The sequence below is a fragment of the Delphinapterus leucas genome, chromosome 2, assembly GCF_059928025.1.
Source record: "Delphinapterus leucas isolate spDelLeu-1000000601 "Yukka" chromosome 2, BTC_Dleu_Yukka2, whole genome shotgun sequence".
NCBI classification, from domain to species: domain Eukaryota; kingdom Metazoa; phylum Chordata; class Mammalia; order Artiodactyla; family Monodontidae; genus Delphinapterus; species Delphinapterus leucas.
The window spans coordinates 108,219,698-108,245,147 of record NC_143130.1 but is presented as its reverse complement, the minus strand read 5'-3'; the positions used below and the strand labels follow the sequence as shown (position 1 = coordinate 108,245,147).

Genomic DNA, 25,450 nt, shown 5'->3' with positions numbered 1-25,450 from the left:
CGGGTCAGGTGCAGCCGCTGACTCTCAGGCCGGGACCCCAATGTCTTGCCCGCCAGCGCTCGGACCCCCTCGGCCAGGTTCACCACGTGGTAGGGCAGCCAGAAGGCAGCGAAGGCCAGGATGATAAAGGCCAGCAGGCGGCCGGTGCAGAGGCTGCGGCGGAAGCGCCGGATCCGCAGCCGGCGCCGGATGTCGGAGTAGCTGGCCACCACGGCCAGGAAGGGCAGTAGGAAGCCGGTGACCACCTCGAAGAACAGATGGAAAGCCCATGTGCTTCGCTGGGGTACTTCGGGAAGCAGACCAGGCTCCTGTTGTCCGGACCCAACGTCACTCTGCGGTACAAGATGACGGGTGTGGCCAGCAGGACAGACACCACCCAGATGCCTGCTAGCGCCCGCCAGGCAACTGTCTTGGTGCGAGTTTCTGGGACACAGAGGGGAGGGCCACCACCAGCGAGCGGTCCAGGCTCATGGCCGTGATAAGCAGGTTGCTGGCATACATGCTGACTCCGCAGACATAGTGGAACAGGCGGCAGCCAGCCAGTCCAAAAGTCCAGGTGCCTTGGGCCGTGTAGTAGAGGAAAAAGGGGGCAGTGAGCAATACGGCCAAGTCGGCCAGGGCCAAGTGTAGCACCAGCAGGGCAGTGACAGAGCGCTTCCGCATCTCTACCAGGATGCTCCACACCACAAAGCTGTTGCTGGGCAGCCCCACAGCCAGTGCTACTGACAGTACGATGATAACCAGCAGAGAGATGAACATGACACCTGGTGACGAGGATGCTTCAGGAGATGTAGTGTTCGTGGCCATTGCAAGGACCTGGAGAGCGAGGGCGGACACGCACATGAGGGAAGGGACAAGGGTTTCCTGACACCCTGGACACACCTAGCCTGCGTATTCTACTCTGTCTCCAAGGTCAGCAGCATCAGTTGCGCCTCCGCAGTATACTGCCCCCATCACTGCCAACTGACCTGCCTTAAGGGGATCTGGCTGAGGAGAAAGACTTAATTCCCTAACTGGGCCGCAGGGCCCCTTCCTGCCCACAGACCCAATTGCAAAATATATAGCAGCAGCAGAAGCAGTATTTCCAGACCCTTCAGCCTCCTTCCCTCAGGAGACCCTGAAACCCAGAACCAAAGTGGGGACTTTCCTTACCAATGCCGCACCCCTCAAAAGGCTAGCTCCTTTTCCCCCCGCCAGGCCCTCAGCCCTTCAGTCCCACTGACTTCTTCCAACCACCTACCCACTCGCCCCAGAGATTCCCGGGGCCCATCAAGAATAACAGGGATGGGAAGGATTTCGTGGATAGGAGACAAGACTAAGTCCTCCCAAGTCATTTTACCACTGGTCAGGCTTTCTTTGGAAATTCCTTTAGACCTTCTCTTATGGCTTCACCCCCCACCCCACTCCCCTACTCCCAGGAAACTTACTTAAGGCTTTGCCGAGCACTGGTTGGAAGCTGGTGTCAATCCCAGGGTGAGAACAGAGTGGTGTAGCCTATCCCCAGATCTGTCCCAGGGCCAGGGGCCTGGCCTGGGGTCCAGGTTCTATCAGCTAAGTCAGCCAGAGAGGAAGTACCACCGAGCAGGGGAGGGAGAAGACACATCTTCCTGAGGGTGGGGTGAGAACTCCTACCCCCTCCCTTCACTAGATGAGGTGGAATATTCTTCATGTTCCAGAAGAGCCCAGCTGGGAGGAGGACTCCTCAGGGGTGGGGCGAGAAGAGAAGAGCCCCAGAAGGGGCAGTGAGAGAGGAAAGAGGGGTGAGGGGGTGAGTAGGCTGGGATGTGGCCTCAGATGCAGGTCTAGACTGAAGCATTGAACAGAGTAATAAACTGAAGGAGGGAAGGAAGCCAGAGAGGGGAAATGGACTCAGATTGAGAGGTCAGAATGTTGGATATCTTTATATTTTCTGTGAGCGATGTCGATTTTTAGATTAATAGGAAGTATAGGTTGACGCTGTGGCTAGGTTCTGGGTTTGGGTCAGGTGACGTCAAAGAGGACGGCATTGTGTGTTTGGCTTGGATTCAAGCCATGACCGGGATTTGGGGGAGAGGACCCTCTTCCAGCACCCCTATCCCTCTCCTCACTTAAAAGAACTAGTTCCATTCTAGGTCAATCTCCATTCTCTTTGGGAGAAGCCAAAGTCCAAATGGTCTCTCTAGTATCACACAGAATGACAATTTCTTCCCCTTCCCGAACCACTTGCCTTGTGTTTGTCCATGTGGCTACCCTGCCACATGAATTTGGACCCAGGATCTGGGCACTGGGCAAGGAAGTCAGCACCACCTCTTTCCTACCTTCCCACAGCTGACTGTTCTGTCCCACCTTAGACACACAGAGAGAGCAGAGGTGAGCACAGGGGAGCAGACATGAGGGAGTGAGGGCAGCGATGCCTTATGCCTGCCCTGCCAAGAGGGGAAACCAGGAGGCTGGAAAGGGAAACAGCCCCCAGAAGGGTCACTCTTCCGGCTCCCTGGAAGGAGGACAGTCTCGTCTTCTTGAACTCTCCTGCGAAGCTAAGAACCAAAAAGTCTTATCTTCCATCTGACCATGAGGCTTCCTGCTTCCCTTCCAGCTCTGCCTCTTCTCAGGAAAGATGCACAGTGTAATGGTGGTCACTGAGGTCCCTTATTCTCTGTAGTGCCCCTACCTTTCCTGCTGTGGGAAAAGCCAGAGCAGAGTTGACCCAGCAGTTATCAGGCAGAGGATATGGCGAAAAGAAATGGGCCGAAACCACAGCAAGAACTGAAGACAGAGTTGACGAAGGGCTTTCTGACCACAGAGGGTGTGTGAGAAGGGGAGTGTGTAACAGAAGTTGGGGAGCCTCTGCCCCGGTGCACGAGGACAGGAAGAAGCCCGTGAAGTTGGTGTTTGGGATAGAAGCTTTCGGCTCAGAGCTCCAGGGTCAACCAGAGGTCCCTTCTGACAGGAACTGGGGTGTCTTTGCCCCCTCTCCCAAACTGCTCCCCACCTCCATTTCTCTCAATGGCCTTTCTCTGCCCTAGACTAGACACTCTAGGCATACTCTCCATCCCCCAGGTCCGGAGCTCCATCCCAACCCGTTTCGGTGGCCCTGATGTGACCCTGAGAACTGGATTTCCTTTGCTGTCTCTCTTGGCCTCTGCCTGAGAGGTGTGAACAGTCACTAAAGCAGAACCGGGGTGATGGTTAGGGTGACCTCTCAGGTAAACAACCATCTAAGTTTGCCAGAGACTGAGGGGGCTGGGACAAGAGACTCAGTGCTAAAACTGAGAAAGTCCTGGGCAAACGGGGATGGGTTGGTCACCATGGTGACCACACGTGTGTGCACACGGACATCCCTTAAAAAGGACCCCATCCTACATCCCCAAACTCAAAAGTGTCAGGATCCAGAAAAATTTTGAGACCTAGGGATAGAAAGATTCCAAAAGATGGGGGCTGAGAAGTACTGGGGGAGATGAGGAACAGCTAGCAGTCTTGGGGGGAGTCAAGACTTGGCAGAGAGGAAAAAGAGAGAGAGGAGAGGTGGCACCTCCCTGAAAAATTCCTCCTGTCTTCCAGATATCCACATCACTCCCCATACCCCTCAACCCCAGCCCCCAGAGGGTCCCTGCGTGAGTGAACGCCTGTTCCCGGGCTCCTTTTTGAGTCAGGTGACCTTTGCAGGGAGAGTTAGATTCAAAGAAGGTAAGTCTCAGATTCCCATGTCCCCTCCCCCACTGTACCAACCACAAGACAGACAAGAAAACTTTCCTTTCAAACCCCACAGATTGACTTTCCCCGTCCACAGCCAGTTTCCTCTCCACTCGGCTCTAACAGACCCCCAAAGAATGGATCCCATCACCACCCCTCATCCAAGCACTCATACCTTTCCTTCCTCTTTCTCTCTTTATTTCCAGAGCGGTTCTATGGATTGGCTTGGGGGAACCAGGCCACCTGGGCTGGGGAGGACAGGTCATGATGCCACCGAAGGCTGGCATTGCCCAGCCTTGGCCCGACCCAACAGGCAACTAGGTGACTTCGGTATCACTCAGGTATGATGAACCACTGGAGGGAGCATGCTTAAGCCATCGCGTAATTGTTGCCAAAATCTTGGCTCCCTGTCCACCAATGCCGAATAGAAATACGGAGACAAAGTCTGGAGGAAATAGAAAAGAGTGGCTTTATTCCTTTGGCCAGGCAAGAGGGAAACACAGCAGGCTAGCACCTCAAGAACTGTGCCCTGCCTCTCCTGGGGGATTACAGAGGGTCTTATAGGTAGAACTTGCAGTCCAGGGTAAGTGATAAGGATCAAAGTGGTGAAGGTTTTGCATTCTGCTTCTTCTTGCAATATTTTAAAACGGCCACAGCTAGCAAAAGGCGACCGGGTCTGGTGTCCCTGAAGTTATCGTCCCGTGACCTTCTTTTAATGCTGCGAGAGAGTGTAGGGGGGAGAAGAATGCCAGGTGCAGAGTATAATTCCTATGGAATCAGAGAGTAATTAGCTTTGTTTAGCTTTGTGAAGGACAAGTCTAGCTACAAGTGTTTGTTAGTAGTAACAGCTAACGAGTAACCAAGGTTGCTTAACTCTTTCAGGCCTGTTTATGCTGTTTCCCCAGCCTGTTCATTGTTTGCTTATTTTCCTTGCTTATCAGAAAAGTCTCATTTCTATTTTTGCTGAAACATAATGACCACCCAGTGTATTTCACAATAGCTATTGGCAACAAGTAAGCAGCTCTGGCACCTGGGCACATGCCAACCTGCAAGTACATGATACTCCTTAACACTGACCATCACCTCTCAAAGTCCCTCAGTTTGAGGAACCTGGGCCTGCCCCAGATGTATGATAATTCTGCCCAGACAGGTCAAAACTATGGTCAGAGAAGGATCCCCAAACCGTCCACAGTGGTTCCCTGAGTTCTGGGAGGCGATGTAAGGGGATAGGGGAGAGCAGGCCCGGTTGTAGGGTTTGACGTCAAGGGTCTCATCCCTGACTGTCCCTCTCCGCCCCGCCCCCAGGGTCTCCATTGCCATGGCCCTGCCCCAGCACTTTGAGCCAAGGGGTAGCTCGGAGCTCCATGGCCCCCACCCTAGACTGGACGCCCCATCGGGCCTCTCTGGAGCCCTCGAAGAGCCGCGTGAGGAAGCGGGGACCCGCCCGGGGCAGTAGATCCCCGGCGGTGAAGAGGTAGAGCAGCGGGTTGACGCTGGAGCTGAAGAAGGCCAGAGCCGTGGTTCCGGCTCGCGCCGCCTGGCCCGCCCCGCCCAGGCTCGCCAAGGCTCCTTCGGGCGGAGCCAGCGCGGCGAGCGCCTGCAGCACGTTGACAGCGTGGTAGGGGGCCCAGAGCAAGCCAAAGGCCAGCACGATGGCGCCCACCAGCCGGCCCACCCGCGCCCCGTGCCGCCTGGCGCCCCAGCGGGTGCCCCGCAGCCGCACCAGCGTCACGCCGTAGCAGCCGAGCACCAGCCCGAAGGGCAGCACGAAGGCCGTCAGGGTCTCCAGGCTCAGGTGGGCGGCGGCGTGGGCGGGCGACGGGTGGCACAGCTGGCACACGCGGTCCGCCCAGAGGTGGCGGTACACGGCGGCCGGGCTGGCGAGCACCAGGGCGGCCAGCCAGACGGCCAGCAGCAGGCGGCGGGCCAGGGCCGGGCTGCGCAGCCGGGGCGCCAGGAAGGGGCGGGTGACGGCGAGGCAGCGCTGCAGGCTGAGCAGGCCGGTGAGCAGCACGCTGGCGTACATGCTGAGCGCGCACACGTAGTACACGGCCTTGCAGCCCGCCTGGCCCAGCGGCCAGGCCTGCCGGGTCAGGAAGGTCACGAAGAGCGGCGTGAGCAGTAGCACCGAGCCGTCGGCCAGCGCCAGGTGCAGCACGAGCGTGGCCGCCAGCGGTCGCCCCCGTGCGGGCCGCCAGCCCGCCAAGCTCCACACCACGAAGCCGTTGCCAGGCAGCCCCAGCAGCGCCGCCAGCAGCAGGAAGGCCGTGCCTGTGACCCGCGAGGGCTTCCAGCTCAGCAGCGTCTCGTTCCCCGGGGGACCGTAGCAGACCGACATCCCTAGGCGCCTACGGGAGGCTGGAAAGAGCCATGGAGCGCTTTCAGGTGGGGCAAAAGCCCACGTTACGCCTGATGCCGGTGAGAAGGGACTGTGCCTTCCTCACTCCTCTGCAGCCTGCCTCTCTTCTGTCTGGGAGCTTCTGTCTCTTCCTCCAGGACCCCAGACCCAGCTCAAACACTGCTTCCTGGAACCCAAATCCCCTGCTCTGGGTCAGCCGACCTCCCCAGTCCTGACTCCCAGGCTGTCACTGCCTCCACCTTCCACCCTCCTAACCTGGCCTCTCCTTTTTCGTCCAGCCCCGTTGCCTATACCTCAGGGCAAAAGTGAGTGGAAGGGAGTATGGTCTCATGGGCAGATCTACTTACCCAGCTGGAAGCGAGCAGGGTTGGGGGCCCTCCAGGGGCCTGGGGAAGCCCAAAGGCAAAGGGGCAGTGGGCCAGGTGCCTAATCCTGTCCTGTGCCTGTCAGGTTGTCAGAGGGTGAGGCGAAAACAGGGAGGGACAAGATGGGGCTCCTCTCAGGCCTTTCCTGGGGCCCCTCCCTCACCCTGCTGCTTCCCATCACTAACACGTCCAGGCGTGTGAGAGCCCGCCTCCCCAGGAAACAGGATAAGCTGAAGGGGTGCAGATAAGGTTCCCTGGTCGTGTGGGTGAGTAGGGACACTGCCAGATCCTGCCCCTGGGTCCTGCTTCTGCGCTCATCCCTCCCCACCCCCTGCCCCCCACCCTCTGGTCCCAATCCTCCCACCCTGCAGCTCTTATGCTGTCTGGCCGCTCTTGCCTGCACTCAGCAGAGAAGGCGACCCAACTCCTCATTCCCCCAGCTGCTCTACCTTTGCCTGTTTTCAGACTCGTGACCCTGAGACTCAGACTCCTGAGCCCCCTTTTTCCTCAGCTTCCTACCCACCCCTCTCACCTCTTGCCTTGGACCCTGCCCCAGTCATTCTGCCCTCACACCTCTCAGTGGGCTGTCAATGGCAGCTTTCAGTGTAAAGCATAGGTTAAGTTCCAGGCGGAATGGGAGATGCATGGAGGTGTGAGGGGCTTATAGCCTGGTTGAGGAGTCCTAACTGACAACCATGAAGAGGCCACACTGCCAGGCTGCACCAGGATACAACGCAAGGAAAAAGGAAAGGGCGCAGTGTAGAGACTTACTTCTCTAGGTCGTGAGGTTGGGCAAAGCTTGGAAAGGAAGAAATTTGGTAGACTGATGAAATTTAGGGAAAGGGAAAAAAGGCTTCTGCCCAGTCAACAGCCAGAAGGGGGTTCCTTGGGAGCCAGGACACCAGTCTTGTCTCAGTTTGGGTTCCCTCCAGAGCAGAGCCTGAGTCGAGGACATGGGTAATCTGGTATTTGGGGAGTCAGGTCGGGAAGCAGGAGTGAGGGAGCAGGGGAAGAGAGGGAAGAGGAAAACCAGTAAGAGTGTATTATTGAATTCCAATATTCAGTGGGCATCAGGAACCTCTGAGTGCACAAAATAGCTTCCAGAAAGAGAGAAGACGGGCGTTTATGGCCAGCTCACATTCCCCATTGTTTGAGGGTTGTCCTAGAGGCATTAATGCCCTTATACACACTTGCAGCCTGTACTTGTCAGGGGGCTGAGTGGGCTGCTACAGCTTCAGATAAGACTCCTGGGCAAGAAATCAAGGAGACTTATGCTCATGTGAGGGATTCACTGACAGTGAGAGTCTGAGCTTCCTCACAACTGTTCATCACAACTGCAGCTGAAATCAGAGATGGGACACGGGGCACCGAATGCTAAAGTCCTGATGTCATCAAAGGACCCATCCCCTCTTCCGCCTTCCACATCTCCTTCATGCCTATAAAGTGGCCAATGGAGAAAGGTGAGAGAATGACTAATCCAGTGCAGCTGAAGCCGGCAGTTCTTCTGAAGAGAAGTGTTGAGCCAGCCCCTCCCCTAGCCCACAGAGGGAAGAGCATGAAAGAGGAAGGCCAGGGTCCCAGACAGGATCCTGGTGATTCTGGACCCATGGATCAGGACCCATCCTCCCCTTGCACCCCACCCAGGCACACTGCCTGGAGGTGTCCTATTTTCTCCAAGCACTGCCCATCCTCAGCACGGCCTCCCTGTTCCTAAAGCTGCAGTTCATGGCTTTTTCAGTAGGTGGCAGCACATACAGAGCAAATCACATAACTAGCTTCACACAGATTGGGAGCCAGGAGAAATTGGCCCTAGAAATTACCTCAATATAAAGAAACACACCGGATATCACATTCCATCCAATTACATAGTTCCCATGTACCCTCACATCACACACTGCCACCAGAGACACACACACAAACTTCCATGGCTTTTGCTGGACATATCTGGGCCTCGATCCTTCCTCCACCACCCCCCTTGGCCCTTCCCCTCCTCCCTCCCCTTGGACTTTGCCCTTCTCACTGGCCAGGCAGGGGGGCCAGAGTCCGGGCTTGACTCATACCCCACCTCGCTGGGGCTAAGATCCCAGCTCCGTCACAGAAAACACCACCACTTCAGCTCCAACCCCGCCGAGAACCACCGAGCCCAGAACTCCCGGGAGAGGCAACTCTCCTGCTCCTTCCCTCCACCATGGAGTACCTCTCTGCCCTGGACCCCAGCGGCCTGCTCAGGTGATTTCTAACCCTTCTCTCCACTCTCCAGCTCTGGGGATATAGGCAGGGTGACAAAGCTGCTTTCAGACCCTAGAAAACTTTCGAATTTGTACCCCTTCCCCTCCCTGCCCCTTTTCACAGTGGGCTTGTCCAGCTCCTGAACCGCCACCCCCCTCCCCCCTCCCCGCGCCCAGTCCGTGGTCTCTCCCTCTCTCCCCGAGCTACTTTAATCTGCACACCTAGATCCCTCCCTCCCAACTTCCCTAAAGCTCCAGCTACCCCAGGCCCGTCACCCCCCGCTGCACTCACCAAACCCCTCACTCCTTCTTGACCTTTCTTCCCACCTACCAGGTCAGTAACCAGTATGAGCTCCGATTTGGGCCGTAAGGTCTGGACCTCGGCTCCACCACCCCCGCGACCTTTCCGCGTCTGTGATCACAAGCGGGCCACCCGGAAAGGCCTTACAGCTGCCACCCGCCGGGAACTGCTAGACAAGGTGTGTGGGCCACGTCCCTGGGTTCCAAGAGCAGGGGCAGCCAAGGAGCTAGGGAAGAGTGTGAGCTTGGAATAATGAGCAGGAAGGGCCTCGGCTACATGGCTGCCCCTCCCTCTGAGGGCTAAAAGCAGGGGGGTGAGCCCAGTGGCTTCTGCTGCATTTGAGTCAATGCACTTTTTTTTTTTTTCCAAGGAGTGGGCTTTTCTTTGGGGGTGGGAAAGGAGTAGACAGGGTTGGAGGGATAGATTTCAGAACTCTGTATGGAACGGCAATTTGTATGACAGATCAAATTCAAATCCTGATTCTGCCGCTTCCTAGTGTCAAAACTTGGGAAGTTACTCAGCCTATCAAAACCTCAGTTTCGGGCTTCCCTGGTGGCGCAGCGGTTGAGAGTCCCCCTGCCGATGCAGGGGACATGGGTTCGTGCCCCGGTCCGAGAAGATCCCACATGCCGCGGAGCGGCTGGGCCCGTGAGCCATGGCCGCTGAGCGTGTGCGTCCAGAGCCTGTGCTCCGCAATGGGAGAGGCCACAACAGTGAGAGGCCCGCGTACCGCAAAAAAAAAAAAAAACGCCTCAGTTTCTTCATCTGTAAAAAGGGTACAATAATACAACTACCTCCTAGGGCTGCTGAAAGGAGTAAAAGAGAATAATGTATGTAAAGTGCTACATAGATACTTGACACTAGTGAAGACTCAAAAAGGTTAAAAGTCATTATTACTGAAAATAGTTCTGAAGAACTCTGTGAGGGTCGGGGAGAGTGAGGTGGGACACTGGAGATAAGACCCCGTCGTGACAGGCCCCATCAGCATAGTGCCTATACCCATTCAAGAGAAACTGGCTAGCTTTTCAATTCCTAACCAGTAGGCATGGCTTGGAGGGAAGCTGAGAGAGATGACAGTGACATGGTAGGAGCAAAGCAGGAACAAATAGGAAAAGGACAGCCCCTAGTGAGGGTCCCCCAACAGCTAAAGAACACCGTGAGCTAGAGCCATTAGAAGGGATGGCAAAGCACCAGGAAGGAGAGTTGGGATATCAGTCAGCATCTAGGGTCAACCGTTGGGTGCTGGGCAGCTGGACAGGGAAGGGGCATGGGATAAGCGCTGCCCCTTCCCTCCTACTTCTTGCCACTGGGCAGGCACAGGAGACTCTGATGCTGAGTGGAGTGCTAACGCTGGTGCTGGAGGAGGATGGGACCACAGTGGAGAGCGAGGACTTCTTCCAGCTGCTGGAGGATGACACATGCCTGATGGTGCTGGAGTTGGGACAGAGCTGGAGCCCCAGCAGGGTGAGAGGCCCGCCCTGGGGCTGCTTAGGCCGCTGATCCTTTCTGTCTCTCCCAAGCCTCTTCTGCTGCCTAACCCTGATCTTGGGGGCAGAGGCCACGGGAGAGGTGAGGAGTTGTCGAGGACCCCTTATAGTGGACCAACAGTCCAGGCAAGGGTGGGTCTGTCCTAGTGCTGACAGGGATTAGTGGTGAGTGTCAGTATGTGAGGGTCCATTGCACCAATGTGGGGGGCCCCTACAGAGTGGGGTGCTGTCGTATGGCCTGGGCCGGGAGAAGCCCAAGCACAGCAAGGACATCGCCCGCATCACCTTCGACGTATACAAGCAAAACCCTCGAGACCTCTTTGGCAGCCTGAACATCAAAGCCACGTTCTACGGGCTCTACTCCATGAGCTGTGACATTCAAGGACTCGGCCCAAAGAAAATACTCAGGTTAGAGACCAACATGTCACACTTCCCCACCCCTACGACTGCACTCCCCTACCCTGTTAGCTCTCCCCTGTGGAGAACCCCCAGACCCCACCCCGTGACTTCTTCTTGTCTCTGCCCTTCAGGGATCTCCTCCGATGGGCCTCCGCACTGCTGCAAGGCCTGGGCCACATGCTGCTGGGAATTTCCTCCACCCTTCGTCATGCAGTGGAAGGGACTGAGCGGTGGCAGCGGCAGGGTCGCTTCCAACCCTACTGAGAAGGGGCTCTGAGCTTCTGCCCCTAGACTCATTCCAAGAGACAGACTGTAAGGATTGTGACAGCGTCAAGTTTGGGGCCTACACACAGTGCAGGCTCACTAACCCGCCTGTTTTCCCCAGTCTTCTGATCCCATAGTGACAGGCCCATCAGCCTAACGCCTTCCACCCCAGCCTGTACCCATTGCTGAAGAATACTATCCATTCCTAGCCATCTTTGCAGCCTCCCACTTACCCTGAAAGGCCACAGCCTGTCCACAGGCATCTGGATCCCACCCTGATTGCTGCTACATCTAGAGGTCCTTACCACTCCCCTCCTGTCCCTAAGCTCCCCAGTGCCCTGAAGAAAGCCCTCTCTAACTTTACCTTGAGATCTCTATTTCTTTGTACCCTTCCCCCACAAAATAACAAAGGTGTTTCCAGTAAAAATATAAAAATGTTTATCAATAAGACTTTTGACTCCAGTTTAAACTAGGAACAGGACAGGATAGATACTCCATTTCCCCGTGCCCCATGAACACCCAGTCCCAGATCCAAAGGCCTTAGTCTTCAAGTATTGAGTTCAAGGCCCGCCTCCGCTTGGCCACCGCCCCCTGCTGCTGTTCCCAAGCCTCTCGCCGCTTCAGAAAGGTAGTCAGGGCCACGTTTCGAGCTACATGGTGGCCAAAAGGGTCCCTTATCAGCTCCTGGTTCCGCGCCCCTGCAAAGGGAACCATTCGTGTTCAGTATCACCATGCAGTCACCCACCCATCCTTGAAGAGACTCTACTTGGGGTGAAAGTCCCTCCATTTTTTTGGAACCCTGGGTCTGCCTCAGGATAGAGTTAACACCTCACTGTCCAAAGAAGAGAAGTCAGGAGGAGGGGTGGGAGCACAGGGCTGCACAGTCCGCAGAGGGGCAGGGGAGAACAGACTGCCAAGAACCCGTGGCCAAGACCACCCTTTGGAACTGAAGTCTCTGCTTAATTTAGGTCCATTCCCAGCCACCCAGCTCTTTAGAGTGAGGAAAGGGGACATTTGGAAAGGTCAAAGATTGGTGCTGGTACTCACCCAGCTCAGCAGCAATTTCCTTCCGGGCCCCCAAGGCTGCCCCACTCCAGATGGCATCAAGCACACGGCTGCCGTGGCGACTACAGGCCAGAGCCACATACTGTCCCTGCATTGAGACAAGCAAGGTAGGGCCCTCTAGGGCAGTCCACAGAAGTGTGTTGGGTGGGGGTGGGCATGAGGGCTGAAGTTCAGAGGCTGAGTTGAAGCAGTCTAGGAACTACACATCCTCTCTGTGACTCTGAAGCACAGTCCTGGGGGAAGCTCACATTCTCTAAATGGAGGATGGCAGAGGAATCAAAGCAGAAGCCAGAAATCTAACCTTTAGGGTCTTCAGCACCCGGCGGCACTGCTTGCGTGTCACGGAGGGGCTGGTCAGGACAGCATCAAGCACATGGGAACCAGCAGGGCTTTGGGCCAGAGTCAGAAGCTGTGGTCCTGTCAAGGCACCCAAACTTCGAAGTATAATACCAGGACTGGAGAAGTGCAGCAAATGCTGGAGCAGTAGAGACCCAAGGACTGTCACTTCCCCCAGGTCCCTGGCGGTGGCCATTTCTACCTGGAAGGACAGAGACAGGGAATTAGGAGGCAGCCACCAAACTGCCACCTTCACTTGGATGAAGCCAGAGATCTCACCGCCCTCACCTCAGTGGTGAGGGGCTTCCTAAGCCCTGGGAGGCCTGGTCCCCAGTTAGTCACAGGTTTGGCCTCTCCCCTACCTCACCTGGTGCTCTGCGGGCACTGCCCCCTCCTCCTCTGCCAGTCCATAGTACACCTCATAAGTCATCAAAGTGGCAAAGAGAGGCACACAGGCCACTTGCCGGGAAGAGGGCTCTGCACAGTGGAACGCCTAGAAAGGAAGACAAAACATGAAACTGAGAACTAACCTCAAGTAATTCATCCCTAACCTCAACTTCCCAGACAGGGGATAGCATTCAGGACAGATGAGAATGCCTAACTCCACAAGAACATAAGCTGCATGCGGACAGGATCTCATCTGCCTTGCTGTATCCACAGCCTCCATATATGTAACGGGCTGAATAAATATTTATTCCTTAAAACTTCTCTCTCTGTCCTGGGAGACTATTTTCATTCCAGGGCCATGAGATGGTTTTGGCTTCATTTCCCCCTGTATCTGTGAACTCCCTGGGCACTAGACCTCTTGGGTCCACAGATATAACGACTGAAGATTAGCTAAGTCCTAGCAGGTAGAATTTGAACTGAGGGCATAAATGGGTTGCGGGTACCCACCACTCACCTCCAACAACAGCTGTAGGACCTGGGCTTGGTGGATCCCAACTCTGTGGCAGGCCCCGACCAGGGCAATGACTACCCCTGAGTGACCCTGAGCCAGCACAGCTTCCAGGGCAGGGCTTAGCTCCTCAAACACGGGGGACAGCTGAGGGGAGACATGGGTTAAAGAATCTGGCATTCTGGTAACCGTGGGCTGAGTTATTGAGAGAAATCTTCCTGCCAAAAACAACTAAAAATGCTAGATAAAACATAAAAGCATTGCCAATAACAGGACTTTGGTTTGGATGGATAAGGAAGGTCCAGAACAAAGGGGCAGTCTTAGAGGTGCGGCCTCCCATGGGGAGGGGATTGTAAATGGCCATACTCTCAGGATAAGGGAGGACTAGAATTAAACCTCCCCTTCTACCCTAGATCTCAACCCATGAGATCCCAGGGAAACATGCCTTGGCACTAAGCAGCAAAGGAAATGAGAAGCTAGGACAGCAGCTCCAGTGCTCATATGGATTTGTAGCCAAGTACCCAGAGACTGCGCGAGCCACGGAAGCTCAAGCTGAGAACTTGAATTACGCCGGTCTCCTGCTGGCATTGGCACCTGAGAGAAGCCAAAGCAAATCCTTTCTGGGAAGAAGGCACCTTTACCCTAAGCTCTGGGAAGCCTCCAGGAATAACTTCTCAAGGGGAATGGCCAGTACACTGTTGAAAATACAGACGTAGGCATACAATAAAGCAAGTCCCAACGAACAAGAACTTAAAAGGAACGGACTCAGCCAAGTTCCTGACTCACCAGCTCAGGAGTGGTGATAGCATCCAGGAAACGTTGCAAAGGGAAGTTAGCAATAGGATGTGCAGCCAGGGTCTGCAGCTGTCCTTGGAAGTGATCCTCAAAGAGGCTCTGGAGCCTTGGGGGCTCCGACACCAGCAGCACCTGCTCCAGGAGTCTGGAGCTCGTCTGATCGCGCAGAAATAGCAGTAGGGGACTGGGGACAAGGAGAGGGTGATCAGGTAGTCTTCACTTCACTTCATCCAAAATAACCACATCTTACCATGGTGATCATTTTGAAGTGTACTGAAATAGCAAATCATCACGTTGTGTGACAGGAACTAACACAGTGTTGTACGTCAATTATACTTCAAAAACAAACAAACTTATAGGAAAAGAGGTCAGATTTGTGTTTACCAGAGGCGGGGGCCCTGGGGGTAGGGGGAACTGGCGGAAAGCGATCAAAGGTACAAACGTCCAGTTATAAGATAAATACTAAGGATGTAATGTATAACATGATAAATATAACTGACACTAGTGTATGTTTTTACATGAAAGTTGTTAAGAGTTCCATCACAAGGAATAAAAAATTTTTTCCTATTTCTTTAATTTTGTATGTAAACGAGATGATGGATGTTCACTAAACTTATTGTGGTAATTGTTTTGTGAGGTAAGTCAGTCAAATCACGCTGCACACCTTAAACTTACGCAGTGCTATATGTCAGTTATATCTCAATAAAACTGGACAAAAAAATAACACGGCTATATACATATATATCTCATATATATACCTCATATATATATATCTCATATATATATTTCATATATATACATATGTACACATACACAGAATGAAAACCTTCGTCTTTTAAAACAAACAAACAAAATACCCATATCATGTCATTCATTTCACACAGCCCACCACCTTGGTCAATCCTGAGGCCCTGTCCATACCTGCCATCTGCTGAGGAATTGCGGCTACTCAAGTAGCCCATCACAGCATTGCAGAGGTGGGCACAAAACTGGGGCAGCTTGCGGTGTAAGATCTGTAAGGCTACTTGAAGGCAGAAGCTGGAGATCTTGTCAGTGATAAACACTGTGGGGGAGGGCAGAAATAATAAAAGCGGCTTTCCCAAAATCCAGACAACCTATAAAACCTCAGATCTCAGACAACAAGATTCAAGGGACTATGGACACAAATGGTCTACACAGGGCCTTTACAACATCAAACCAGATAAGATTTGAAAAGAAGAGGGATAAGACTGATCAAAATAAGAGCCTTGTTTGATGATCATCACCTCCAAAAAAGATCCCAGATTTCCTCTTATTTCCCTCCTTACCAGCAATGTCCTTCAGAAAGCAGGAGCTCAGGTCCTGAAGACAATTCAAGAAGGTTTCAGGGACCTCGAAATCGGTTGCCTTACATTCCCGAGATGGGGCCCTTTGTGCTTCTGAAGGAAGATCAAGAACGTATGCAGCGGTGAGATCACAAACTGCCATCCAGGAGGAAGAATAATTCCATAGTTGAACAAGGATTTGGCTTGGAGATGCGGAACACATACAGCTCGGTTGGTACAACTGAATGTCTCGTCTCGTCTGGATGACTGAACTGAGACTACATATCCGTTTTAATTTCTCTAAGAAACTTCAACCAGCTCCCCCACGGTCCATAGGAGATAGTCCAAACTCCTCAGTCAGGAGTTCAAGGTGTTCCAAAATCAGGCCTCACCTAAACTCACTATCTTATTTCCCAATGTTTTTCAAAATGTAGGTCTGCTGCCTATGAGTGTATTACGAAATCAATCTAGTGGGTCTCAACCACCTTTTTTTTTTTTTGGCCGCGCTGCGTGGCCTGCGGGATCTTATTTCCCCAACCAGGGATCGAACCCGCGCCCCCTGAAGTGAAAGCACAGATTCTTAATCACTGGACCGCCAGGGAAGTCCTAAGCATTTTTTTTTAATGTAACACACAAAATAAAATGAAAAAGGAGGGAACTCCCTGGCAGTCCAGTGGTTAGGGCTCCAAGCCTCCACTGCACGGGGTACAGGTTTGATTGGTCGAGGAACCACAAGCCGCGTGTGGTTCAGCAAAAAAAAAAAAAAAAAGGGGGGGGGAAGAAAATATCAGAGTGGGTTGCATGTAGTAAGGGTATTGTTTCCTGACGTTTTGCTTGAATCCAGTATGTGTATATATACACATATGTACGTCGAGTCATGTTCAAAAAACTTTTCCATACTGTGAGTTCTGGTTAAAAAAAAGTTTGAAACGCAATGCTCAAGTGAATCATCTCTTCCACTTGCCCCCATTCTTCTAACAGCTGTTCCCTAAACACACCTATGCATCCTCACCTCTGGGCCTCTACGCACACTAATCTTTGGCCTGATATCCCTGACCTAATTTCTCTGCTAATTCTTTAAGGTCAAGAAGAAATCTTCTGCTTATTCTCTCCTTCTGAACTTCCTAAACTCTCCTTCCCTCTGGGTCCATATCCCTTTCTTGTAATACTTACCAGGTAACTGGGAGCCACGGTGCCTGGCTCTCTCAGACTCCAGAAGAGTCCCTCCCAATACCTGCAGCAAAGTTCTGACCACGAAGCTGCCACGTGTGTCTCCACAGTAGAAAAGAAAATCATCACACACCTCAGCGGCTAGTCCCAGGCCCAGCTCCTCCAGGGCCTCCAAAGGACCATCCTTCCCATCCTCCTCCGCCTCCTCCTCCGCCTCCTCCTCCGCAGGGTTCCCTAGCAATCGAGGCAGCTGCAGCAAAGCGCTTTGCAATACATGGACCCCACATCGATGACAGGCCACAAAGCGCAAGTTGGGCCGCAGAGCAGCCCATACTCGACACAGCGGTTTCAGGGGACTGAACCCCAACAGTTCCTGCAGCATCTCACTACCAGCCCTGTTTGTGGCCAAGGCTAGGGCCTGAGCCTCCACTTCTTTCAAAACATTGTGCACCATCAGCTCTGGGAAAAAACAAGAAAAGAAATACATTAAAGAGAATGAGAGGAGGCTAAGGTTATGTTCCATCACTTAACCAAGGGGTGGGGAGGGAGGAAGGGGATACAGGAGATGAAACTAAGTCCTCACACCCTGGGAACCCACGAGAATGTCCTTACCGGTCCTGGATTTTATGCCCAACTAAGTGCCTCCCTTGATCCCACCCCAAAGTTGCTCCCTACCTCGTTCTTCTCCCGTCTCGGGGACCTCTTTCAGCGCGGATAGCGCCCGGCGGAAATACCCCAGAGCTTCTGGGCCCAGGTGAGGGTGCGCATCCGGAGCCGGCTCTGAGCGCCCATCCGGAGGCGGGCAGGGTTGTCGCTGGCGGCCTGGTGGGGGGCGCCCCGAGCCCTTGGCTCCGCGCCCTCTTTTGCCACCAGCGGGGAACCGGCGCCCCGCCTGGTGGGGGGAGCGCGGAACCAGCCCCATGAGTGCTTCGGCACCTCTCCGCCAGCAAAGGCTTCCTTAGCCGCAGGGGAAACCTCAAACACTCGCGTACGGGCCGGGGCCGGGCAGAGTTTAGTCACGCCCGCGCGCTCAGGGCGCAGCGTTACACGTCATAGCCCCGCGACTGCCGCTCCGCGGCGGGAGTGGCTGAGTTTCAGGATCGCCCAGCTCTCGCTTGCCAGTGCTGGCTCCTACCGGTCCTTGACCCGGACCCGCGGAGTACTCTTTGATCCTCCCCTCCGCGTCGCCAGCGGAAACTGGGTCTGAACGCGGACTTCCACCCCAGCCTCGTACTCTGACCCCGTAGTTGTCACCTCGTCCCGCTCCCGCGGCCAGAATTAAAGTCCTCGACTTCGAGAACTTTGCGAACGAGGCGGCGCGAGAACTCCAGCAGCAGTACACGTGGCCGGTAAGGGGCGCGAGCGCCCTCCACTTCGGGCTCGGGGTCCCGTGGCCTCGCGCCCACCCCCGACCCGAAAGTCTCGCCTCCGGACCAGCGGCCAGTGCTCCAGAGAGCTCAGGACTCCGCGTGGACGCGCTGGGAGGGACCGCCCCGCTACAGTCTCCCACCCAGTCAGCCCCACTCAGAAAGTCTCAGTAAGTGGCCCTCCTGGACAGCCCCACTTCTTCAGTCCTTGGCCTCCCAAAAGGGACAACCAGCCATGTCCTGGGGCCTGCACTAGTTATCCCCCTTCTTCAGTCCTTGGCCTCCCAAAAGGGACAACCAGCCTTGTCCTGGGCCCTGCACTGGTTATCCCCCTCTGAAACTTCTCTCCCATCAAAGGATCTCAGCCTTGGCTCCCCTTCCTATCATTGTCAAGGTCCCCCCTCTGCATATACACTCTGCAGGCTTCCCTCAGAGCAAGTCCTTGCTTCCACAGATTTAACCCCTTCGCTTGTGAGTCATGCCAGCTCCCATGAAGGGCCAAGTGTGCGTGGTTACTGGTGCTTCCAGGGGTATTGGCCGGGGCATCGCTTTGCAGCTCTGCCAAGCAGGTGCCACAGTTTACATCACTGGCCGCAATCTGGACACACTGCAGGCCACTGCTCAGGAGGTGAGTGCTTCTTCTGGGATCCCAGGGGCAGAAACCACCTCAGGGAGCCCTTCCCATTCACCACTCCTCTTAATCCCTTATCTGAAACCAAAATATTCCTCAGTAGACATGAACATTTTTACTCAAAGTGGGATAAGTAAACCCCATAAGTAACTTCAGATCAGGTCATATTTTGCCACCAAGTGAATTTTATGAAAAATCTTGCTGTTTGAGAGCTTCAGAGATTTTGGAGTTGCATCTTAAGAGTTGTGGACCTGTGCTCTTTCTCTGTTTTTGTTAAGACTTTATTGACTTGTACATTTTCACTAGAGTTTTCTACTGAATTTCAGTTAAATAAATACTGGGGTGTGTTTGATAGGCTAGGCACTGGGTGAAGCACTGGGATTACCAAGATTAGTAAGACATAACTTCTGCTTTTAAAAGAGAGTCCAGCAGGAAGTCTGAGGCAGAAACGGATCATTTCAATGTAATGTGAATACAGTAAGTGATAAAAGTAATTAATATGAATATGGTAAGTGATAAGTGTGCCCAGAATGCACTGGGAATATGGGTGAGCAGTTAGGCAGGGAGGTCAGAGGGTGGGACCCAGAGCATGGATCTGGAGAATATGATGATTGTTCTTGAATAAGGTGTTCTTTCTCTGAAGTTAGAGGATGGGGGCACATTTGTAGAGGGTGAGGCAGAACAGGAAGTAGAGATAGTTCATGTCTGAGAGCTTTGATTTCTCATTTACCAGGCAGAAGTGTTGGTGGAGTGAGGGTAAGAGGGCTGTGATTTTAAGTTGGGATTCCACATGAGTGGTGAAGAGTGGGAGCTAAGGGCACGTGAAATGGAAATGACTAATAATGAGGAAAAAGATAGATACTCATTTCTCAAGAGCAGCCTCCAAGCCTAATTTGTCCTTCACCCTCCACATGCAGAGTACAATGCCTTGCGCATGGTAGGCCTCAGTAAATGTCTATAGATTTTAAACCTGGGATCCCCATCAACATTACTCTACAATGACAGGACCTAGCATTCCTGAAACTCCTCCAACAGGCACCAGAGGGCAGTATTGCCACCATGTTCCCTCAGCTGCTGGCTGTGAGTCCTATGATAGCCTTCTCAGCTCCCACGCTGGGAGTTGAGGGGAGCTGTGTTGTGTCTCTTACTATGTTCGACGGGAAGCTCATATCCTCTCTAACCCTCTCCAGGCACAATCCCGAGGGGGCCGGTGTGTGCCCGTGGTGTGTGATTCAAGCCAGGAGAGTGAAGTGCGAAGCCTGTTTGAGCAGGTGGATCAAGAACAGCAGGGGCGTCTGGATGTGCTGGTCAACAACGCCTATGCTGGGGTCCAGGTGCTCTTTGAACTTTGACCCCAGCTCCACACTCCTGACCTTTCCCTCTGACCTGAGTCTTCATCCCCACTCATTATCCCTTCCATTATCCAGCCCCTTCCTGCCTTCAAAGCATCCTATTCACCACTCTCCCTGTCTTCCAGGCGATCCTGAACAACACTAAAAAGGCATTCTGGGAAAGCCCCGCCTCCATCTGGGATGATATCAACAACGTCGGACTCAGGTAGGTGCCTCCCCTGCCACGCCGCTAAGGGCCTGGGCTCCCCTCACTCAACCAAGCTGAGGGCCGAGACGTTTTCCCATGTGCCCTCTCCTTTTCCCTCTGATCTTGTCTCTCTTCTCCCTTCTGTCCCATTTGTCCACTAATCTCTAAAGAAGTTTAATCCAGGTGAATCTGTACCTAAGAATGTCAACTTTTGCCTTGTTTCTGTCAGTAATTTTCATCTGAATTTGCCCTTGCCCTCCCTCCTGCCTCATTTTCTTCCCATCCAAATGCATGACCCAGAAGGGAGCCTCTTTCCCTCAGTAAAGCATGCCACCTATAGTCAGTATTTCCGAAGATGGCTAGAGGAGGAAATTGTTTTGTTTTAGGTCAGAAGAAGGTCAATAAGGAAGAGTGAGTGCCAGCTATCTTAGCCTTTCCCTCCTCACTCCAGACCCACAGGCAAGGGTACTCCCAAGTCCAAGTTGGGAGGGCAGGGGTGTCATGGGGTTACACATACATCTGGCAAAGGAGTGAGATGAAACACCGCATTAAGAGTTCACCTAGCATGACATACATCAGTTAGGTCTGTGTTTATTGTTGGAAAGAGGGTACCCTCTCAGAAACTACACTGCATGGATGTGATCAGCCACCTGTGGGAGTCACCAAGAGATTATATGCAAATCTACTTCTGAAGCGTCTAAGGACACTCAGGGCTTCTAGTGGCAACCCCAGGGAAGCAGGATTAGAATCCACTTGTCATTTCCCAAGTGGAATAAAGGTTGTGAGGACAGAGGGGGATGGTCAGCCAACAATCAAGAAAAGAAAACCCGGACTTCCCTGGCAGTCCAGTGGTTAAGACTCCACCCTTCCACTGCAGAGGGCATGGGTTCAATCCCTGGTTGGGGAACTAAGATCCCGCATGCCGCATGGCGTGGCCAAAAAAAAAAAAAGAAAGAAAACCCGAAGAGCTAGAAATTGGCAACACCCATATCCTTAACCCTCCAAAGAGAGGGGCCTTCCACACTCTCATCTCCTGCTGGTCAGGGTTTTGAGCCTGTGAAGCAAAGGCCTGGACCCCACCCTGGAGCTCTGATGAATTCTCCAAGGTGAAGGTCACTCTGTGAGCCTCCTGGAAGTGCACCAACATCTGCTTTCACCTCCCACACACACATTCACATTTACTGTGCCTTTCTTCTGCATTGCCTGAGGTCAGGCTTCCTTTTGATACCATACTCTACTTGTTTTCATTTGGAGGGTCCTGTTTCCCTTGCGATACTGGTTACCAAGTATGTGTGTGTTATTTTTTTAAAAATATGCTGTGAAGACCAGTACAATCTTATTCCCCTAGTCACCACTGCTTCCTCTTTTGCCTGAGATATAGCTACTGTTAATAGCCTAGTGTATATTCTGCCATTCATTTAAATATTCCACTAGGAAGAGATACCATAATTTATTTATCTAACCCCTTATTTGTTGCAACAGTGGAAAATAATTATGTCAAAAAATATGACTTCTTAAAGATTTTAGTAAGCATTATCAAACTGTCCTCTAAAAAGACCCCACCAATTTATAATCTCACAACAGTGAAGGAGGATATCTGTTTCCCCGTGTCCTCAATCATACTAGACAATATCAGGCCACGAGGTCAGGCAAGTTTCGCCATCTAATAGGCCAAAGATATCTGAAGGTGTTTTTTAATTTACACTTCTCTATTATTTGTGAAGTTGAGCTTTTTTTTCTCACTTTTTATTGGTTCTTGATTCTTTTGTGAGTTGTGTTACTAAGTTATTCTTTTCACATCAATTTATAAGAGATCTTTGTACAAGATCTTTAGATTCCTTTGATGTGTGTTTTACAAATATCTTTCTCAATTTATTACTCATTGCTTGCATGTATGCTCTCCTCAGCTATGTATACTTAATTGTGTACACATGTATGTATTTGTACATCTTTCTCTCTATACATATGTTTTACTGTTAAGTCACATTTCTATCTAGGTGTGATACTGAGACAGGTTTTCCCTACCTCAAGTTTATGAACACATCGTCATGCTTTCTTTTAGTGCTTTTGTGCACTCATTTTTTTATATTCAAATATTTTGAGAATGCATTTTAAAACAATAAATGAGGTAGAGAACAAATCACACCCACTAAATAACTGACCAGTTGTTCCAAATCCATTTATTGTTTGGTCCATCTCGCCCCGTTGGTTTGAAATGTTCTGTTTGTAATTCGCTGAATTCTCCTTTACACTTTCATTAATTATTGATTATTTTGTTTCATTGACTTACTTATGTATTATTATGCCAGTCCTGCATTTTTTTTAACTATTATGTCACTGTACTTTTTTTTTTTTTGCGGTACGCGGGCCTCTCACTGTTGTGGCCTCTCCCGTTGCGGAGCACAGGCTCCGGACGCGCAGGACCAGCGGCCATGGCTCACGGGCCCAGCCGCTCCGCGGCATGTGGGATCTTCCCGGACCGGGGCACGAACCCGTGTCCCCTGCATCGGCAGGCGGACTCTCAACCACTGCGCCACCAGGGAAGCCCCTCATTGTACATTTTAACGCAGGTTGGCTGGGTGAGGGGAGCATATCCCCCTCACCGACACGATGTTACTCTTCCTTCTACAGAATTTTCCTGGCTCTTCTTACACATCTGTTCTCACTGAGCTTTAGATTGTTCTGTTGATCTCTCCAGGAGTCTTACTGAGATATAACTCCCATTGACTGGACCTGTGCATTAGTTTAAGTAGAACTGATGTTTTACACGTTGATTCTTCTAAGCAAATTATGTCTGTACTTGTTCTTTTATATTAAGCAGAACTTTATAGTTTCTCCTTGTAGATCCTATACATTTATTATGTTTTATCCCCTGAGCTATTTTAGCTTTGTTATTGCTGTCATGACAGAGTGCTTTTCTTCCATTACAGTCTTCTAAAGATTGCTGTTTCTTAACCTTCGGTGGTTAATATTACCCGTGTCCCTCTCAGAATGTGGCCTCAAGCCCTTGATTCACCAGGTTTGCGGCCTTCTCCTGGATCAGAAGCCATTAGGGGGCAGAAGAAACTTCCCGAGACAGCCCTGAATGTGGTTCATTCCTTCTTCTTTGCCCCACCTTCTAGAGGCCACTACTTATGCTCTGTGTATGGGGCACGGCTGATGGTACCAGCTGGCCGGGGGCTCATCGTGGTCATCTCCTCCATTGGTGGGCTGCAGTATTTCTTCAACGTCCCTTATGGCGTGGGCAAAGCTGCGGTGAGGACCCACTGGCACAGGGGTTGGGGACAGTCGTGGTACCCATAGCTCAGGAGAGACAGTCCCCGGTAGTCAGAGTGGTGAGGCTGACTGATCCTCACCTCTTCCTCTGCCCCTGCATGGATGGTTCCTTTGCCTGGGCTCCTCTCAGCTGGCCAGCCTAGGCAGTGCACTGGGGAAGGTGGACAGCTGAGACAGGGCTCCTGGGAAGGCCGGGGGGTTGGGGCATCCTCGGTGGAAGCAGGGAAGGCAGGGGAGGGATGTGACATGACCAGGTGCCCTGGCTCCCACCTGGCCTTCTGTCCCTCTGCAGTGCGACAGGCTGGCTGCTGACTGTGCCCAGGAGCTGCGGCGCCACGGGGTCAGCTACGTGTCGCTTTGGCCAGGGTTGGTGCAGACAGAACTGCTGAAGGAGCACGTGATGAAGGAGGAGAACACTGCCGATCCCCTTGTTGAGCAGGTTGGCAAGGGGAGGGCGAGGGTGGCAGAAAATGTGGGGATCAGCCACTCCATCCCCACATCCTCCAACCACAAGACAGTAACAACAGAGTAAATACCCAGGTGCTTGTCGCGGCAGGCGCAGGGCTGAGCACTGACACACATTATGTCCTTTTCTCCTGTAAGGGAGACGGTGTCTCCATTTCACAGACGGGGAAACTGAAACTCAGGGAGGCTAAGAAACTTGCTCAAGGTCACATGTGCCATAAGTGGAAAGATTATCCAGCTCCAAAGCCCATGCCCTTGACCTCTGCTCTGAACTAATCTAGAAGGCCCAGACATAATTGACAACCCTACATCCTTCCACTTAGGAAAGGCAGTTGGTCCTGGTCCTGGGGTACAGGGCTCACTGGATGTGGGGAGGAATGATTCCCGTACCTTCTGAGATGCTGAGTCCTGCAGGTGCAGTGATGAGGGCCTCTGTCTCCTGGACAGAAGCTGAAAGCAGGGAAGGGACTTGGGCAGTGCTCTTGGAAATTAACCCTTCACTTCTCTGCCCCTGTGTTTCAGTTCAAATTTCGTTTCTCATCTGCGGAGACCACAGAAATGAGTGGCAAATGTGTGGTGGCCTTGGCAACAGGTGAAGAGGTTGGGGGCGGCTGGTAACAGGAAAGGGCATGGAGGATCTTCAGGGTGGTGGCAGCCAGTTCAGGGTCCCGAGCCAGGAATAGGCCCTTCTTTTCTCTGGCGTCTGGAGCCCCAAAGGGTCCGACGCCCAGTTTGAGGTGCGGGAGCCTCAGGAACTGGATCCTGGGAGACATGGCCAAGAGCCAGAGGCCCAGGAACCTTCCTAGAAACAGAGAGAAACAAGTCTCGGTAGTGCCCTGGGCCACACCCGGGCCGTCTCAGCTGTCTGTGTGCCCGCAGACCCCCATATCCTGAGCCTAAGCGGGAAGGTGCTGCCGTCCTGTGACCTGGCACGGCGCTACGGCCTGCAGGACGTTGATGGTAAGAGCTCTGGCCAAGCAGCCAGCCTGGACCTCTCTTCCTTCTCACCCAGCTCACCCCTTCTCCCACTCTCTCTCCCTGTTCCCTCCTCCCTCACCTTCCACTCAGTCTCCTCAGCCGGGGTGGGGGTGTCCGAGGAGTGGGAAGCAAGGGTCTAATCCTTTTTTTCCTGTGGTCCGCAGGCCGCCCCGTCCAGGACTATTTGTCTTTGAGCTCCGCTCTCTCCCATGTCTCCAGCCTGGGCTGGCTGGCCTCCTACTTGCCTGGCTTCCTCCGAGTGCCCAAGTGGGTTATGACCCTCTATGCTAGCAAGTTCTAACCCTCCTGGCCTGACACAGTTCTGCTCCCCTTTGGGCTGAGTGGTTGGCCTATCGCAGTGGAACAAGGCCGCCTTTCCCGCCCACCTGCTGCATACCCTTGATCTGAAGAGACGGCCTCTGCCGTGTGCCCTGGTTGAGCCCTAGGGGCCTTTATAGGTCCTTCTTCAGGTCTTCCTTGCCCCTGCGTTTTACTTTTTGCCTTAATATTGAAAAATGTTTTGGGGGCTAATAAAGGTCTCGTTTCTCCTTCAA

At 52.9% G+C, this 25,450-nt stretch overlaps 5 protein-coding genes across 11 annotated transcripts in view; 2 read left to right on the top strand and 3 right to left on the bottom strand.

Annotated features, from left to right (window-relative positions):
• Positions 1–6,469, bottom strand: part of LTB4R (leukotriene B4 receptor) — a 9,217-nt gene extending 2,748 nt beyond the window's left edge. The window contains 5 exon segments of the mRNA XM_022553675.3: positions 2–268; positions 271–420; positions 423–816; positions 3,848–4,117; positions 6,379–6,469. Coding sequence (XP_022409383.2) covers positions 2–268; positions 271–420; positions 423–807 — 802 coding nt within the window. The 5' untranslated portion in view covers positions 808–816; positions 3,848–4,117; positions 6,379–6,469.
• On the bottom strand, positions 4,124–17,770 carry NOP9 (NOP9 nucleolar protein). 5 transcript variants are annotated; one of them, XM_089907515.1, is made up of 10 exons: positions 17,316–17,770; positions 16,644–17,099; positions 15,474–15,626; positions 15,088–15,229; positions 14,158–14,350; positions 13,378–13,518; positions 12,844–12,969; positions 12,442–12,678; positions 12,123–12,228; positions 4,302–4,440 (listed from the first exon to the last, which is right to left on the bottom strand). In XM_089907515.1, exons 1-10 carry the CDS (start codon positions 17,560–17,562, stop codon positions 4,385–4,387), a joined length of 1,857 nt encoding a protein of 618 aa, XP_089763641.1. In that variant the 5' UTR covers positions 17,563–17,770; the 3' UTR covers positions 4,302–4,384. The 5 variants fall into 5 exon arrangements, with proteins under 5 accessions (XP_089763640.1, XP_089763641.1, XP_022409380.2 ...); XM_022553672.3 differs by lacking the exon at positions 4,302–4,440 and adding an exon at positions 11,490–11,773; XM_022553673.3 differs by lacking the exon at positions 4,302–4,440 and adding an exon at positions 11,490–11,773 and having other exon boundaries at positions 15,474–15,584.
• Positions 4,437–6,470, bottom strand: LTB4R2 (leukotriene B4 receptor 2). Its single transcript, XM_030763442.2, has 2 exons — positions 6,379–6,470; positions 4,437–6,030 (listed from the first exon to the last, which is right to left on the bottom strand). The coding sequence occupies exon 2, from the start codon at positions 6,008–6,010 to the stop codon at positions 4,943–4,945; it is 1,068 nt and encodes a 355-aa protein (XP_030619302.1). The 5' UTR covers positions 6,011–6,030; positions 6,379–6,470; the 3' UTR covers positions 4,437–4,942.
• Positions 5,990–11,185, top strand: CIDEB (cell death inducing DFFA like effector b). 2 transcript variants are annotated; one of them, XM_089907525.1, is made up of 6 exons: positions 5,990–6,057; positions 8,477–8,625; positions 8,959–9,103; positions 10,240–10,389; positions 10,630–10,820; positions 10,943–11,185. In XM_089907525.1, the coding sequence occupies exons 1-6, from the start codon at positions 6,043–6,045 to the stop codon at positions 11,073–11,075; spliced, it is 783 nt and encodes a 260-aa protein (XP_089763651.1). In that variant the 5' UTR covers positions 5,990–6,042; the 3' UTR covers positions 11,076–11,185. The 2 variants fall into 2 exon arrangements, with proteins under 2 accessions (XP_089763651.1, XP_022409386.2); XM_022553678.3 differs by having other exon boundaries at positions 5,992–6,090.
• Positions 17,695–25,450, top strand: DHRS1 (dehydrogenase/reductase 1). 2 transcript variants are annotated; one of them, XM_022553677.3, is made up of 9 exons: positions 17,695–17,989; positions 18,462–18,635; positions 19,829–19,972; positions 20,116–20,195; positions 23,300–23,432; positions 23,746–23,892; positions 24,441–24,510; positions 24,798–24,878; positions 25,061–25,450. In XM_022553677.3, the coding sequence occupies exons 2-9, from the start codon at positions 18,486–18,488 to the stop codon at positions 25,195–25,197; spliced, it is 942 nt and encodes a 313-aa protein (XP_022409385.1). In that variant the 5' UTR covers positions 17,695–17,989; positions 18,462–18,485; the 3' UTR covers positions 25,198–25,450. The 2 variants fall into 2 exon arrangements, with proteins under 2 accessions (XP_022409385.1, XP_022409384.1); XM_022553676.3 differs by having other exon boundaries at positions 17,695–18,177.